Source organism: Camelina sativa, chromosome 12 (genome assembly GCF_000633955.1).
Source record: "Camelina sativa cultivar DH55 chromosome 12, Cs, whole genome shotgun sequence".
In the NCBI taxonomy this organism is placed as follows: domain Eukaryota; kingdom Viridiplantae; phylum Streptophyta; class Magnoliopsida; order Brassicales; family Brassicaceae; genus Camelina; species Camelina sativa.
Window position 1 is genome coordinate 7,648,729 of NC_025696.1, and position 13,200 is coordinate 7,661,928.

The following is a 13,200-nucleotide window of genomic DNA, read 5'->3' on the forward strand; positions in this document are numbered from 1 at the left end:
ACAAACACAAACAAGAGTTTTTTTTTGGATATAGAAGCCAAATGATGTATTATGCTCATGGAGTAGTATCAAGAGTTCCAATGATATTTATATATATGGTACACAAGATTTGCAGATGGAGTAGTAGTATCAAGAGTTCCAAGGATAATTTATCTATGGTACACCGAATCCCAAGTCCCAGGTTCGATCAACCCCTCATTTGGGCATTTATAAGTACATCAAAACTGTTCCCAAAAACTTGAGAGGGTTTAAACGGGAAAACGAACAGAGTTAAAGATGATTCCTTTGATAGTTTGTGTAGCCGTTGTAGTGGATAGGGCGGTGAATACATCAATAAACTGCAATGCAGGACGTTGGCAGGGACAACTAATGCTGCAGGACTACAATGGCCTAGTCATCGTCTGTGCCAAAATATCTGTCCCCAAACTCGCCCATACCAGGAATCACACGAAACTCTTCATTTAACCCATTTTCGATTTCAGATGTCACTATCTTTATTCTTGGAAATTTTTGGCAGACCACATGAACACCTTGAGGTGCCTGATTGAACGAAGAAATAAAAAAATCTCAATCTAGCTGCATTCTTGTGGATAGTATTTTGTAACCACAATAGGTATTAGATGATATGAAAAAAGGATCTGCTTTAGCTTACTGAGATAAGGTTTAGAAATATGATGTTTCCCTCGGGTACACCCTTGCTGATAAGGAGCTTGATAGCTTGAACCGCTGAGTTTCCTGAAAAGATGTTCAATCTCAGTCAGTCTCACTAAGCACTTCAAATGTGTTGAATGGGCTAACAATGTACACTAGAACAAAGAGAATAATAGAGATAAAGTGTTTTTGGTAAAAGTGATGAAGAAAGACGGGTCAATTACCTGTACCGAGAATAGGATCCAACAATAGGACGTGTCTCTCGGAGATATCGTTTGGCAGTTTCTCATAGACAAGCTGCAGAGTGATTCAGACATCAAAGAGTGATGAATTTGAACAACTAAATTTCGCATTGGAGTGAATTATTTACCTGTTGACCATTGTCGCCTTCTCTGTGAATTAGGATCTTCCCAATCTTGATACCTTTGCAACATGCTCGCAACGCATTCTCCATGCTCTCACCACTAGCATTATTTCCAAACATCATCACGTTTGTGAGAGAGTGGGATATGCACAAATGCGGAAGTTCCTCTTGAATAAACTAAAGCTAGGATATAAACTAAAGCTAGGATATAGGAAAGTACCTCCTAATCACAGAGACACCACATAACCGTTTACAGAAATCCACACCAGAATACACACATCCTGAGACAGGTAATCGGGTTATCTATGATCTGTAGTCATCGTGTTCAACCACTACATCTACTGATCTACATAATATTCTTGTGAATTCACGAACAACATTGCAAAACAAAAGCTTACCTGTAGGAGTAATAACTTGCATTTCAGTAAAAGGCAGATGTCCAAGACCATGTTCTACAACCTGATAAATGTAGAAAAAAGATTCAACCAGTGACAGAATATTTGCTCAACCTTTTGAATGAGCTTTTAATAAACCTACCAGCCGAATCAATCGATCAGCATAGAAGACAAAATCATGTTTGGTTGTCTGAGAATCTCGTATAAGGGTGTGCATCCCTCTTATCTGCAAGAAAAAAAGCAAATTTATGTGGCAAACAGAAGTCTGGTTTGGTAGTTAAAAGAATGTTACTAGTTAGATGAGATACCTGAAATGTCGAGTGTATAACATAGAGATTAGGATATATTTTACAGAGATCATGTTGACCCAGCTTAGTGCAAATATGTTGCACAATTAAGTCAATAGCTACATGATTATCCCCACCACGGGGGATTATAATATCTGCATATTTCTTCGTCGGAAGAATGAAGTCATCAAAAGCCGGCTTCACAAACTTTGAATACTGCATCAAAAGGTTGACATCATATAAGATTTGGGCAGAAAACATATACATTTGAAAACTTTAAACTAATAAAGGCGAAAAACAAACGGAACAGAGCAATGGGATATTTGTAATGCAAGTGGTAAGCCATTCTTGTTGTTCTTGAAATTAATATATGCAGTAACAATACTAACACGAGCTAACCTGGTCAAGTACTGTGCCGATGTCCCTACCATTCTGGACAGTATCTCTTTTTATCCTTCTTGCCAAACGAACGTCAGCATCTAACAGGAAAAATTGCAAAATGAAACTGCTGAGCTGCTAATCTAACAAATTTAGAACATTTCTTAAAGCGTATGAAGTTGTTCCTTCATGCGAAATCTTACTAGCAGGAAAAAGCCAAGTGAAGAAACTACAAAAAAGGGAATTGAAACAAGAGTTTACAGTAATTGTGATGGGAAGAGGTAACAAATTACCTGTGCATACAAAAATCTTCATGTTCATCAATTTTCTGACACGTGGATCATGGAATATGAGTATCCCTTCAAGGATGATTACATCCGTAGGATTTACCTGCAAAATATAGTTCAAAATCAAAGCATTAGATAGGAAAACTATATATGTCCTGTTAGATTTTGAACCAGATAAAAGCCAGTGATGACATCTAAGAAATTTGTTACATAAAGAGGCAGTAAAAGCAATGAAAAAGGCGTCTCAAGTTCATAAGCATCAATGAACAATATGATTATGAGCGATGCTGAGAGGAAAGTTTGGTACCCTTCTGAAAACACTGCTCCTGTAAGTTTTGAAATCATATTTTGGAATATCTACAGCTTGCCCTTGCCTCAATTTCTCCATACAGGACAACAAATGCTCTGTGTCAAATGCGTCTACAGAAACATGAATAATTCATTAGAATCCAAGATAAAATAATCAACGGAGGATGACAAAGAGTAACACATAAGACTTTTGCTCATAACTCCCAGCAAACTAGGAAGGCACTATCCGTGATAAAATTACTCTGATAAAAGAGAAAATGTCAATTACTAAGATATCACTGACGAATAAGGTTGTTAATTATAATTCCAAAGAGGTATTATCTCAAGAAAAAAATCCCAAAGAAGCTAGGACAGATGTTTTACTCCTGATGACAATATGAATTGAGAAGAGTAGGCTACATCAAGCAGCGACACCCCTAACGTATTCTCACCTGGATGGTCAAAGTTATATTCATGAACTTTAGCAAGTTCTTCTTCAGTCAGATTATGATAGAACGAGTCCTGCCAAAGTATTTATCAATGGATATTTAGTCAGAGCAATTTGTGATTGAACATGACGGCAAAGGTATTTGAGAATTAGATACATGCACTGACATAAATATCTAAACAATGTTGACAAGGTTGAACCATGTTACACTTCCAGTCATATACACATTTATCAGCAGGTAATATTCTCCTTTTAGATCTCTAAAATATGTGGGATTCAATTCACATCATATACATTGAAAACACAGATATGATCGATGGTTATCACTTTGCATAATGAAACTTAGCTAAGAAAACAAAATTACCAGGTTAATAAGTACAACACGCTGATCATGCAGTTGCTGGATGATCATATCACAAACAGTAGTCTTTCCCGACGCTGCGCCTCCAGCAACACCTACACCATTAAAACGCAAGCCACAATCCGTCAAGCTTCTCTTTATCCACAACCAGTATTACTCAGCAAAAAAAAATACAGCATTGTAAAAAAGCAGAACTAACCTATAACAAAAGGCTGTCTTTGGATATCATCTGATGCAGAAGTGGTATCCTTAACTGATACAGGTTCCAACCCATTCATGTGCCCATTCACGTGGAAACCAGAATAATGAACCTTGGAGGCGGTTTCTATCATGTCAACAACATTCTTTGAACCCATCCCGAACACAATTCTGGACATTGAACATAAGTAAAGCTATATAAAACGTCTTAATCTCTTATCTACAATAACGCATAAGCAAAACAAACAACACACAGGGAAATGCTTATAGCTACTACCAATAGAAAAAGATGCAACTTTTACTTGTGACAAAAATCCAAACTCACTATTCCTATTACAATGTGAGTGCAAGCAAGCTCGCATTATCCAACAAAACAGAGAAGAAAAAGAGTGATTTTTTTTTTTTTCAGCTGCAACAAAAAACTGATGAAAGGCAATGTAAATCTGATTTTTTAAATCTCCATAGATCAACATAATGCAAGAACAGTTCCCAAAAAAAAAAAAAGCTAAAACCTCAAGAGTTATCCACAGAAGTAAAAAAAAAAAAATCGAAGCTTGGTGGAAGCAGAAACGCAAAAGGATTGAGCATCTCGAGGTGAAACAGTTGTTTAAAAATAACACAGAAACAGATCGTTCAAAAGCATAATGAGATTCAAAATATTACCCCAGATTCAGCTTCGAGGATCTCAGGAAATCTCAAATAATGCACTTTCTCTCTGGAAGTGGAAACAAAATAGAATCTCAAGAGAAGAAAAAAAGGACAGATTTTTATTTAATTTTCGAAATTAAATTAGCATTATTAAATTGCTTACATTGGGTAAAGCTGGATTCGGACATGATTGATTTGATATTTATTAAATTCAAGGAGCGTGTTTGTGTGTGTGAGAGAGAGAGAAAGAGAGGTGACGAAGACGCGAGTAAACGAAGAAGATCAAACGAAGACGACGAAGCTTTGGAAAATTTATTATTATTTAATATCTATCTTTTTCTGAAAAAAGAGTCGTATACTTTTATAATTGCTCAAAATCAACCCCACGATAGTGATTTTAGATCTAAAAATTTTCGGATCGCGATAGACCCTCCTCACCCAGCACCAACTCCGGTTCAATTACCGGTTTACTACTTACTCAATTGAACTCCAGTACATTTCCCGGTTTACTATACTTACTCAATTGAACGGTACAATTCACGGTTTACTCTACTTACTCAATTGACCCAGATCAAAAGTGGTTGATTTTTGAATACTAGGTAATATCCCACGCATATGCGATTATGATTTCATTTTTTATCTCTTTTAGATTCATCTTAATTTAAGCCATATTGCTATATTAAATTCTAATGATTTCCTCTTTATAGTAAAATTCTGTAAATGGAATATCAAATTGTTTTTATAGAAGAAATTATTAAATTACAAAATTTTGAATTAAATAAACATTATAATTATCTTAATATAATTATATTTTCGATCAAAAGAACTAAAAATAATGATGAGTATATAAAAAAATGAATACAAATTTTTAGGAGGTAAGAGAGAGTTAAAATAATTGATTTAATAATTCTATATAATAATTTATTTTGTTAAAACATTGCATATTTTTAAAATAAAATAAATATACATGAATGAAGATGATTTTTTTAGCTTGATTCCCTCATTGAGCTTTGATCGAAATTAGTATTGTTGAATCTGCATCGATAATTGTTTTTACAACCACCAAAATTTTATTATACGTATGTAATTAAAAAATTAAAAATAATAAGAAGACAAAGAAAAATGGAAGAAATGCATTAAAACAAAGAATCAAAAACAATATAAGATACATGAATATAGTAGAAGAGGATGTTCTTCAATGAACCCAGGGTTTGTTCTTCAATGTCCCGGTAACTCTGACTACAAGTTTTGTGTGGATTTCCTTAACCTCCATGGCCATGGGCTTCATGCGAGGGAGGACCCACCTGCTATGTTACATTGTTGCATCTATCTATGTGACTACACCATTGTTGAGACACCCATTACCATTTGTACCAAACCGCCAAAAGGATGGAAGCTCGGGCTGATTTCTCCTTTCCTAGGTGTAACCGACTACAAGCTTTGTGTGGAAAGCCTTAACCTCCATGGCCTTTGGCTTCATGAAAGGGAGGATCCACCTGCTATGTTACGGTTTTGTGCTTATTACTTACGCCACCCCAAATGTACCTTCACCAAATGCCAAGAGTTATGAGCACACAAGTATGAAGATCCTTGGTTTCTTGTTTATGATCCTTCTCATATTGGCTGGTACCCTAATCCTCGTCTCCCTTATGGAGCACCCTTCTAAAAGCTTGGTCGCATATTTTGCGCATGGCGATTATGATCACAAGTTGATCAAGGAATTCGCGAAGTTCTTCTTCATGGTCGATTCTGCAATGGTCTCAAAAGATTTTTCAGACTTTAACTGATGCAATCCTAGAAATATCCATAACTCATCAAGAATTGGTTCAAGGAAATCAAGATCAAATTACGAAGAAGTTTCTAGAAGACAATCAATTCATGGCTATATCAAGAAAGTGTCTAGATACAAAGAACCAATCTCCATCAATGATGATTGATAAAATCTCTCAAATTTATTCTTGATTTATTTATGTAATTAATTTGATTTATTTTGTATTTATGTTATTGATTTGTAAATTGAACCTATATAAGCTCATGTTTCCCTTCATTGTAAATATATAGATTTTTGGAAAAATAAAAAAGAGAGTTTTCTCACTTTGAAAGCTTAGGCTTTTTGGTTTACTTGTCTTTTTTATTGTGTGTGATTCCTTTAGAAAACAAGTTAAATCTTTGTGTGTGATTCACTTAGATACTGATTTGTGTGGCAAACTTCGATCCATCATTCATCTCCATCCTATCCGAGTTAGTTAGAGAGGTCCTTTAGACCAGCTATCGACTCACCCATATTTTAGCTCGTATCATTTTTGGAGGTCCTACCGGGAGAAACAAAACCAAATTTTTTTTTTTATAAGGTCAAATAAACGAAAGCATTTTTTTATTTTTTTTAATAGAATAAAACGACTTAAAGAAAACAAAACAAAAGCAATTTTTTTAAAAAAAATCTCTTTTTAAAAAAACATAAAGAAAGCAAAACTTTTTTTTTATGATTTTTGTTTCATAACCCTAAAGAAAGCAAAACCTTTTTTTATGAATTTTTTTTAAATAAAAATTTAAACAAAACAAAAATCAAATTATATATATATATATATATATATATAACTGAAATCAAACGATAAAAGGTAGGAGCTTTTAGCTCTGATACCAAATGATGCAAGACTCGGTGGTGAGACTTGTACCGAGATAGATATGGCGGCTTCATAAGCTGGCGGTCGCTTCTCTCTTGTGAAGAAATGATGGTCGAAGATGGAGATCTGACACGCTGGCGGTCGCTTTTCTCGTGTGGGATCAAATGAGGGGTGTGATGGCGGAATGAAGTGCACCACAGAGTTGTGATAAGACTCTGATACAGCACAAGCTCTATGCCTTGATGACTCGCTCAAAAAGACATAAGAACAAATGTTTACTAAGTTAAGGAATCCACCTAACTTAGATAAACAAAAACAAAACCTAAGTTTCAAAGTGAGAAAACTCTCTCTTCTATTTTCCAAAAATCTTCTATATATTTTACAATTAAAAAATGAGTCTTTTTATAGCTCTTACATGGTATAATCTACATTAATTACAAATATGTCTAAATTAATTACAAATCAATCACCATAATGGAGAAATCATAATCAATGGTGATGATGAAGAATAAATGGTGGATCTAGGATTTCTAGCAAGATATCTGCCTTGGCAATCAATATTTCCTTGTTTGGCTCGTCAGAGAGTAGTTCAGGAAATCCGTCTTGAAGTAGTTCAGCTACTCGTTCAGCATATGTGATGACCACATCATTAACCCTTTGGAAAACTCATGTAACCATTATCTTTATCTCTCTTATTATCCTTTAACTTTTGATTGTATGAACTTCCCTCTTTTAGATTTTAAGTAATGAAAGCTCTTGTTTGCACAAAAAAAAAATAGTAGAAGAGGATGAAATAATGATTACTTATAAGATGATGAACTAAAATAGACAACAGATATGGATCTTCAAAAAATCAAAACAATATAAGATACATATCATATAGTCTCTAAAAATAAAATTTAGAATTAAACTTTTACAATGATATTTAATTTGGTTTTCTAACACATACAACAACAAAAAGCACAAAAAAACATACAATATTTAAGATAGAGTGGAAGAGAATGAGAAAATGAGAGAATGAAAGAAACAACAAAAAGCACAAAAAATACAATATTTAAGATAGAGTGGAAGAGATGAGAAAATGAGAGAATGAAAGAATGAGTATTTATAGGATGAAAAGTGATTATAATTTAGAAAAAAAAAAGTGTGAGAGTTGATTCTAATTTATTGTTGAATTTTGGGAATGTAGAAGGAGTTACATTTTTTGACTATCCATAAATGGAATCACACTAAAGAGAGGTGGTTGACGATCCATATAAAGAGTTATGACAAAGGAAAAAATATAAATAGAAATCATGGAGTTATGTATTGGGGACAATTTATTGACTATGAATTGATTAAATTTGTAAACTTAATCACCATCACATTTAATTATTATATATAAGTAAAAAGAAAAAGAAAAAAAAATAATTAACGCAAATCAACCAATAAGGAGAGACCAAAACCTTACTTTTATATATATGATTCGCGACTCTGTTTCCATCACCGTTAATAACAAAACAATGTTGTTTGTCAAACCTAAAACAAAAAAATTTAAGCTAAACCTTCCTTTTAATCCAAGTCTCTTTCTAGAGCATTAGGTTAATTATTAGAGACTTTCCTCTTATTGATGTTTTGAGTATCCTTTTATAACCGACTTATGCTAATTTAAATAAGTTAAAATACCAAAACTTAATCTAATAATAATAAAAAATCCTAATAACCAACTAATAAAACCATAGCACGTCGACTTGAAGGTTGTTCTCAAGCTTTAGCTTATGGTGTGCTCCTTGCAGCTGCTCTACGCCATCTCACATCTTCCACTATGCCCTTATCTTCAATTAGTTCGTCCTCTTGATTAGCCTTATCATTGACTACTGTGATTTGAAAAAGACTAGTTTGCAAACATGCCCTCTTCTGAAGATTTCATCACAGTTGAACCAGAGACCTTTTGCACGTCGTTCCGCCATATTTGCGCTCGTCAATTTCTTTAGAAAGAGTTGTTGAGGAGCTTGTTTCACTTCTGTTTCTTGAGGCAAAAGAGCTTCCTTGTCTTTACCTCTTTGGTTCCCACCATTTCTTGTCAATGTTGACAGAGTTGAATATTGAGGTGGTGGCGCAAAGTGCCCTCCAAGCGTTCGAGTATGTTTATCGTCCTCAATCTTGTATTCATTATCCCATGCATACTCCATAGCTTCGAAGAACGTTGTGGGCTGAAGGTATTCCACTTCCTTTTGCCAGCTGTCTATTAGTCCCACGCAAAACTGCCACAATTGTTGATCCCCAGACAATCTTGTTTCTCTTCCCAAACACTCCTCAAACTGGTTACAGTAATCATCTATTGACCTTGTATGTCGCATATTACATAACTCTCCCACGAGATTCACCGCATCTGCTCGCCCAAACCTACTTTTGCATATTCATTTATACTCGGTCCATCCAAGCCTATGTTTAGTCAGCCTCCGCAGATTGTTGTTCCAATGATACACTTTCTAGTTAGTACAAAAGTAGCTTAACATACTCTTGCATCATCATTGAACACTCCTAATCCTCAAAATAATCATCACATTTTTGTAATCATTCCACCGCATTAGTTGTACCATCATAGAGTGGAAACTCCATCTTAGATGGTGGCACCATAACCTTCTCAGTATCTTTGCCGCAACTTTCTCTTCCCTCCACCAAACTTCTCATCTAACCAATTTTCTTTTAAATTATGATATCTCTCGTTGGGTAACCTGCTACCTCATAGGACATACCATCTCCAATCTGCCGCACAGCCCACTCTCCACCTCCATCACTCAATCGATGGCCTTGTTCCCTTCCCATCGAGCGTTTTGACTTTTGAACATAAACCACCTGTTCAACATCCGTCAGTAAGAGCTGCACTGCTATTTTGCTTCACCTTAGACACACAAGTTGTTTCTTTCTCCACCATCTCATCCCCACCTACAGCCGTATAAAGGGCTTGAAATCAGTTGAAGTTTTCTTCCTTCTCAACAGCTAGGGCTGCTTCGAACTTCTCCTTTCACGAAACTCTTCCACCAACACATTTGTTTGATAAAGTCCCTCTCGTTGTGCAGCCTTCGTCATCTCCAAGACTCCTCCTATCTAGTTACCCTCTCTTGGGGCTCTACCACGATCTCTTTTAGCTGCTTCAAACCCTCGGTAATCTCTTTGATTGCCTCCTTAAATAATTTCTCAAATTGAGAAATTGTTATTGTCTCTTCTCTCATTGGATCAAAAAACGACTCTAATACTGTAACACCCGACCACCACCTCAAAGTGGGCTCCATGTCCATTCTCTGTCCATGTGCCCACCTTATTTAATGGGCATCACGTTCTATCACTAGGCCCGTGAGCCCATCCATACTTAACGGTCGGTTTGCTATGTCTGGGAGGTTTTAAAGACTTGTTTACCGTCCCTACAAATCACCATATGATAATTTCCCAATGTTTTGTCCTCACTCGCACTTTTCCGATAATCACTTCTCAAAAGGTTACCCATACTGAGACTACTACAGCTTAAGCACGTCTAACTCTTAAGTTCTCTTAGGACCCTTGACCGAAAAAATAAGTGCACTTTAGTATGATAGGTGGTCAAATCAAAATTTTTAAACCTCTCTGCAACCCCCACTAACAGATCGCAACATCCTCGTTGCACACCAAGACTGTCACCCTGACGGTGTGAGTCCACTCAACTCCACACTTGTCTGGGTTTGGCTATGATACAACTTCTAACGTCCCAACCGCCACCTTTCAGTTGGTCCCATGTCCACTCCATGTCCATGGACCCACTTTTCTTGATGGGTCTCATGTGCTCTCACTTGGCCCATGAGCCCATTCGTATCCGACGGTTAGTTTGTTATGTCCGTAAGGCTTTAAAGAATTGTTTACCGTTGCTACAAATTATCTCAAGATATTTCCCAATGTTTTTTCTTCATTCGCACAGTTCCAAAAATCACTTCACGGAAGGTCACCCATCCTGATTCCTGAGACTACTTCAGCTCAAGCAAGCTTAACTCTGGAGAGCCTTGACCAAAATGATAAGTGCACTTTGGTGACATAGGTGAACAAATCAATTATTTTAAACCTCTCCGCAAACCGCATAGTTACCAAGATGTTATGAGTCATCTTTGATCTAGTATTTGGAGTCGTGATTGAAACTAGAACGAAAGATTTAATCTAAACTTTCCCTTTAACCCAAGTCTCTTTCTAGAGAATTAGGTTAATTATTGGAGGCTTCCCTCTTATTGATGTTTTGAGTCTCCTTTCATAGAGAACTCTTACAACCGACTTATTCTAATTTGAATAAGTTAAAATACCAAACTTAATATAATAATAAAAAGAAATCATAATAACCAACTAATAAGATGATATCAACTACATATATTATGAAGGTTATTATTATCATCAGATTCATATGAACCAATACTATTTCTAGAGCAATTTTGGTTATAATAACAAACCTACTTCCCTTTGGTGCATAGAGACACACAAAATTTGTGACTGGTCTTAACATTCGTATTCCTCGGACAATATCATGATTTGCAAGTTTTAACATTGTCCGAACATTCATATCTCCTAACTTGCGATGCGAAAGTTCAACTTCATTCTTTGAGACAATGCTAAGATAGAGTTTGTGTTTTCAATATGTAGTAGTCCTTTTCAGAGCAATGAATTTCAAGTCTCACCTGTGATTGTCAACAAATTTCCAATCTTCATTGATGAAAGGAACAACCAATCTGATATGATTATTAGGTTTTGATATGTTACTAGAATTATGGTGTTATTCATTTTTAATTAGATCTAAGGTTTTATATAGTTTACTTTTAATAGGAGAGATAGGTCGGTTTGTAAAGTTCTATATAAGAACCCTCTTATGCTAATGAGAATTCCAAGCTTCCAACAATTAACCTAATTCTCAAGGAAATAGTTGGGTTAAAGGGAAGTTAGCTCTTAAATCTCTTGTTCTTAAGTTTAAGCAACGGGTGTGATAACAAGATTTAAGGCCAAGGCTTTGGCTCATAACAACTTGGTATCAGAGCAAGACAATTCAATGGGAGAGACTGGATCCATTCAAGCTCAACTCACAAAACTGCTTGAAGCGATGGAAGCAAAACTGTTTGAAGCGATGAAATCAATGAAAACGGAGCTGAAAGCTGACATCAACAAGATCAATGAGAAGTTGACTCCGACGAAGGCTAACACCGAGGATCTACAAAAGGAAACCGAGGCACAACATGCGGCTCTGGAATCCATTGTTGCAGCCCAGCAAGAGGAGAGAGAGCAGACTAAATCAAGGATAGAAGAACTTCGTGAAGAACTTTGTGAAAAACACAAAAAAACTCCAAGAGAGCTTTACGACAGAAAAAGAAAAAAACACAAAAACGTTTGAAGCTCTTTCGTTAGTTGTGGCTAAAGACGAGACATATGAAGGAAACGAAGAAGTTTCTATATCGAAGAGCAAACTAAACAAGGGAACATCTCAAGACAATATAGGTTTGATAACCGATCAGCGAAGGGTTTCTTCAGGAGGGCCATGGACTAAACGCTCTGTGGGAAGAGAGCGTGGTCACCGCCTGGCTGACGGGGGAGGAGAGTGGCCAGTTCGACTAATTGGAGATGTCCAAGAAGAAGAAGAAAAAACCAATTATGTGACAGGAGATATTAGAGTGCAAAAAGAAATTAGTTGGAAGAGCTCTAGAGAAAGTGGAAGGGAAGAGGCTGATAGAATTATGGTGCCACCATCAAGGATGGAGTTTCCACCTTACGATGGTACAACTAACGAAATTGAGTGGTTACAAATGTGTGAAGATTATTTCGAAGATCAAGGTATCATCAATGACAATGCAAGAGTTCGCCAAGCAACCTTTGTCTTGACTGGTAAAGCGTATCACTGGCACAACAATTTGAGAAGGTTAGTCACGCATATGCTAGGCTGGGTTGAATTTAAAAGGATTTGTAAAAGTCGTTTTGGAAAGGCCGATGCCGTGAATCCAATTGGAGAGTTATGTAATCTACGACATACAGGAACAGTTGATGAGTATTGTAACCAATTTGAAGAATGTTTGGGAAGGCAAACGAGACTAACTGGAGACCAACAACTGTGGCAGTTTTGCATTACAGATAGTTTAAGGAAGGAAGTCGAGTATCTCCGTCCGGAGACCATTTTTAAAGCAATGGAATATGCTCGAGATAATGAATACAAGATCGATAATGACAAGCGGACACAGACGTTTGGAGGACATTTGGCACCAATAGCTCAACACTCGGTCTTGTTCCCTAGAAC

General features: G+C 36.1%; 1 protein-coding gene across 1 annotated transcript; it reads right to left on the reverse strand.

Annotated features, from left to right (window-relative positions):
* On the reverse strand, positions 71-4,597 carry LOC104730752 (uridine kinase-like protein 4). The gene is made up of 16 exons (XM_010449958.1): positions 4,469-4,597; positions 4,321-4,372; positions 3,659-3,828; positions 3,463-3,554; positions 3,103-3,172; positions 2,670-2,782; positions 2,369-2,465; positions 2,097-2,176; positions 1,719-1,913; positions 1,553-1,636; positions 1,414-1,474; positions 1,236-1,296; positions 1,022-1,115; positions 876-948; positions 653-735; positions 71-540 (listed from the first exon to the last, which is right to left on the reverse strand). Exons 3-16 carry the CDS (start codon positions 3,813-3,815, stop codon positions 391-393), a joined length of 1,410 nt encoding a protein of 469 aa, XP_010448260.1. The 5' UTR covers positions 3,816-3,828; positions 4,321-4,372; positions 4,469-4,597; the 3' UTR covers positions 71-390.

Excerpts from the sequence above, each read along its gene's own strand:
- LOC104730752 (XM_010449958.1), bottom strand. The coding sequence starts at position 3,815 with ATGGGTTCAAAGAATGTTGTTGACATGATAGAAACCGCCTCCAAGGTT. Across the intron at positions 3,555-3,658 it reads AAGACAGCCTTTTGTTATAG|GTGTTGCTGGAGGCGCAGCG; the intron begins GTTAGTTCTGCT and ends TTAATGGTGTAG. Across the intron at positions 3,173-3,462 it reads GTGTTGTACTTATTAACCTG|GACTCGTTCTATCATAATCT; the intron begins GTAATTTTGTTT and ends ATACTTTGGCAG.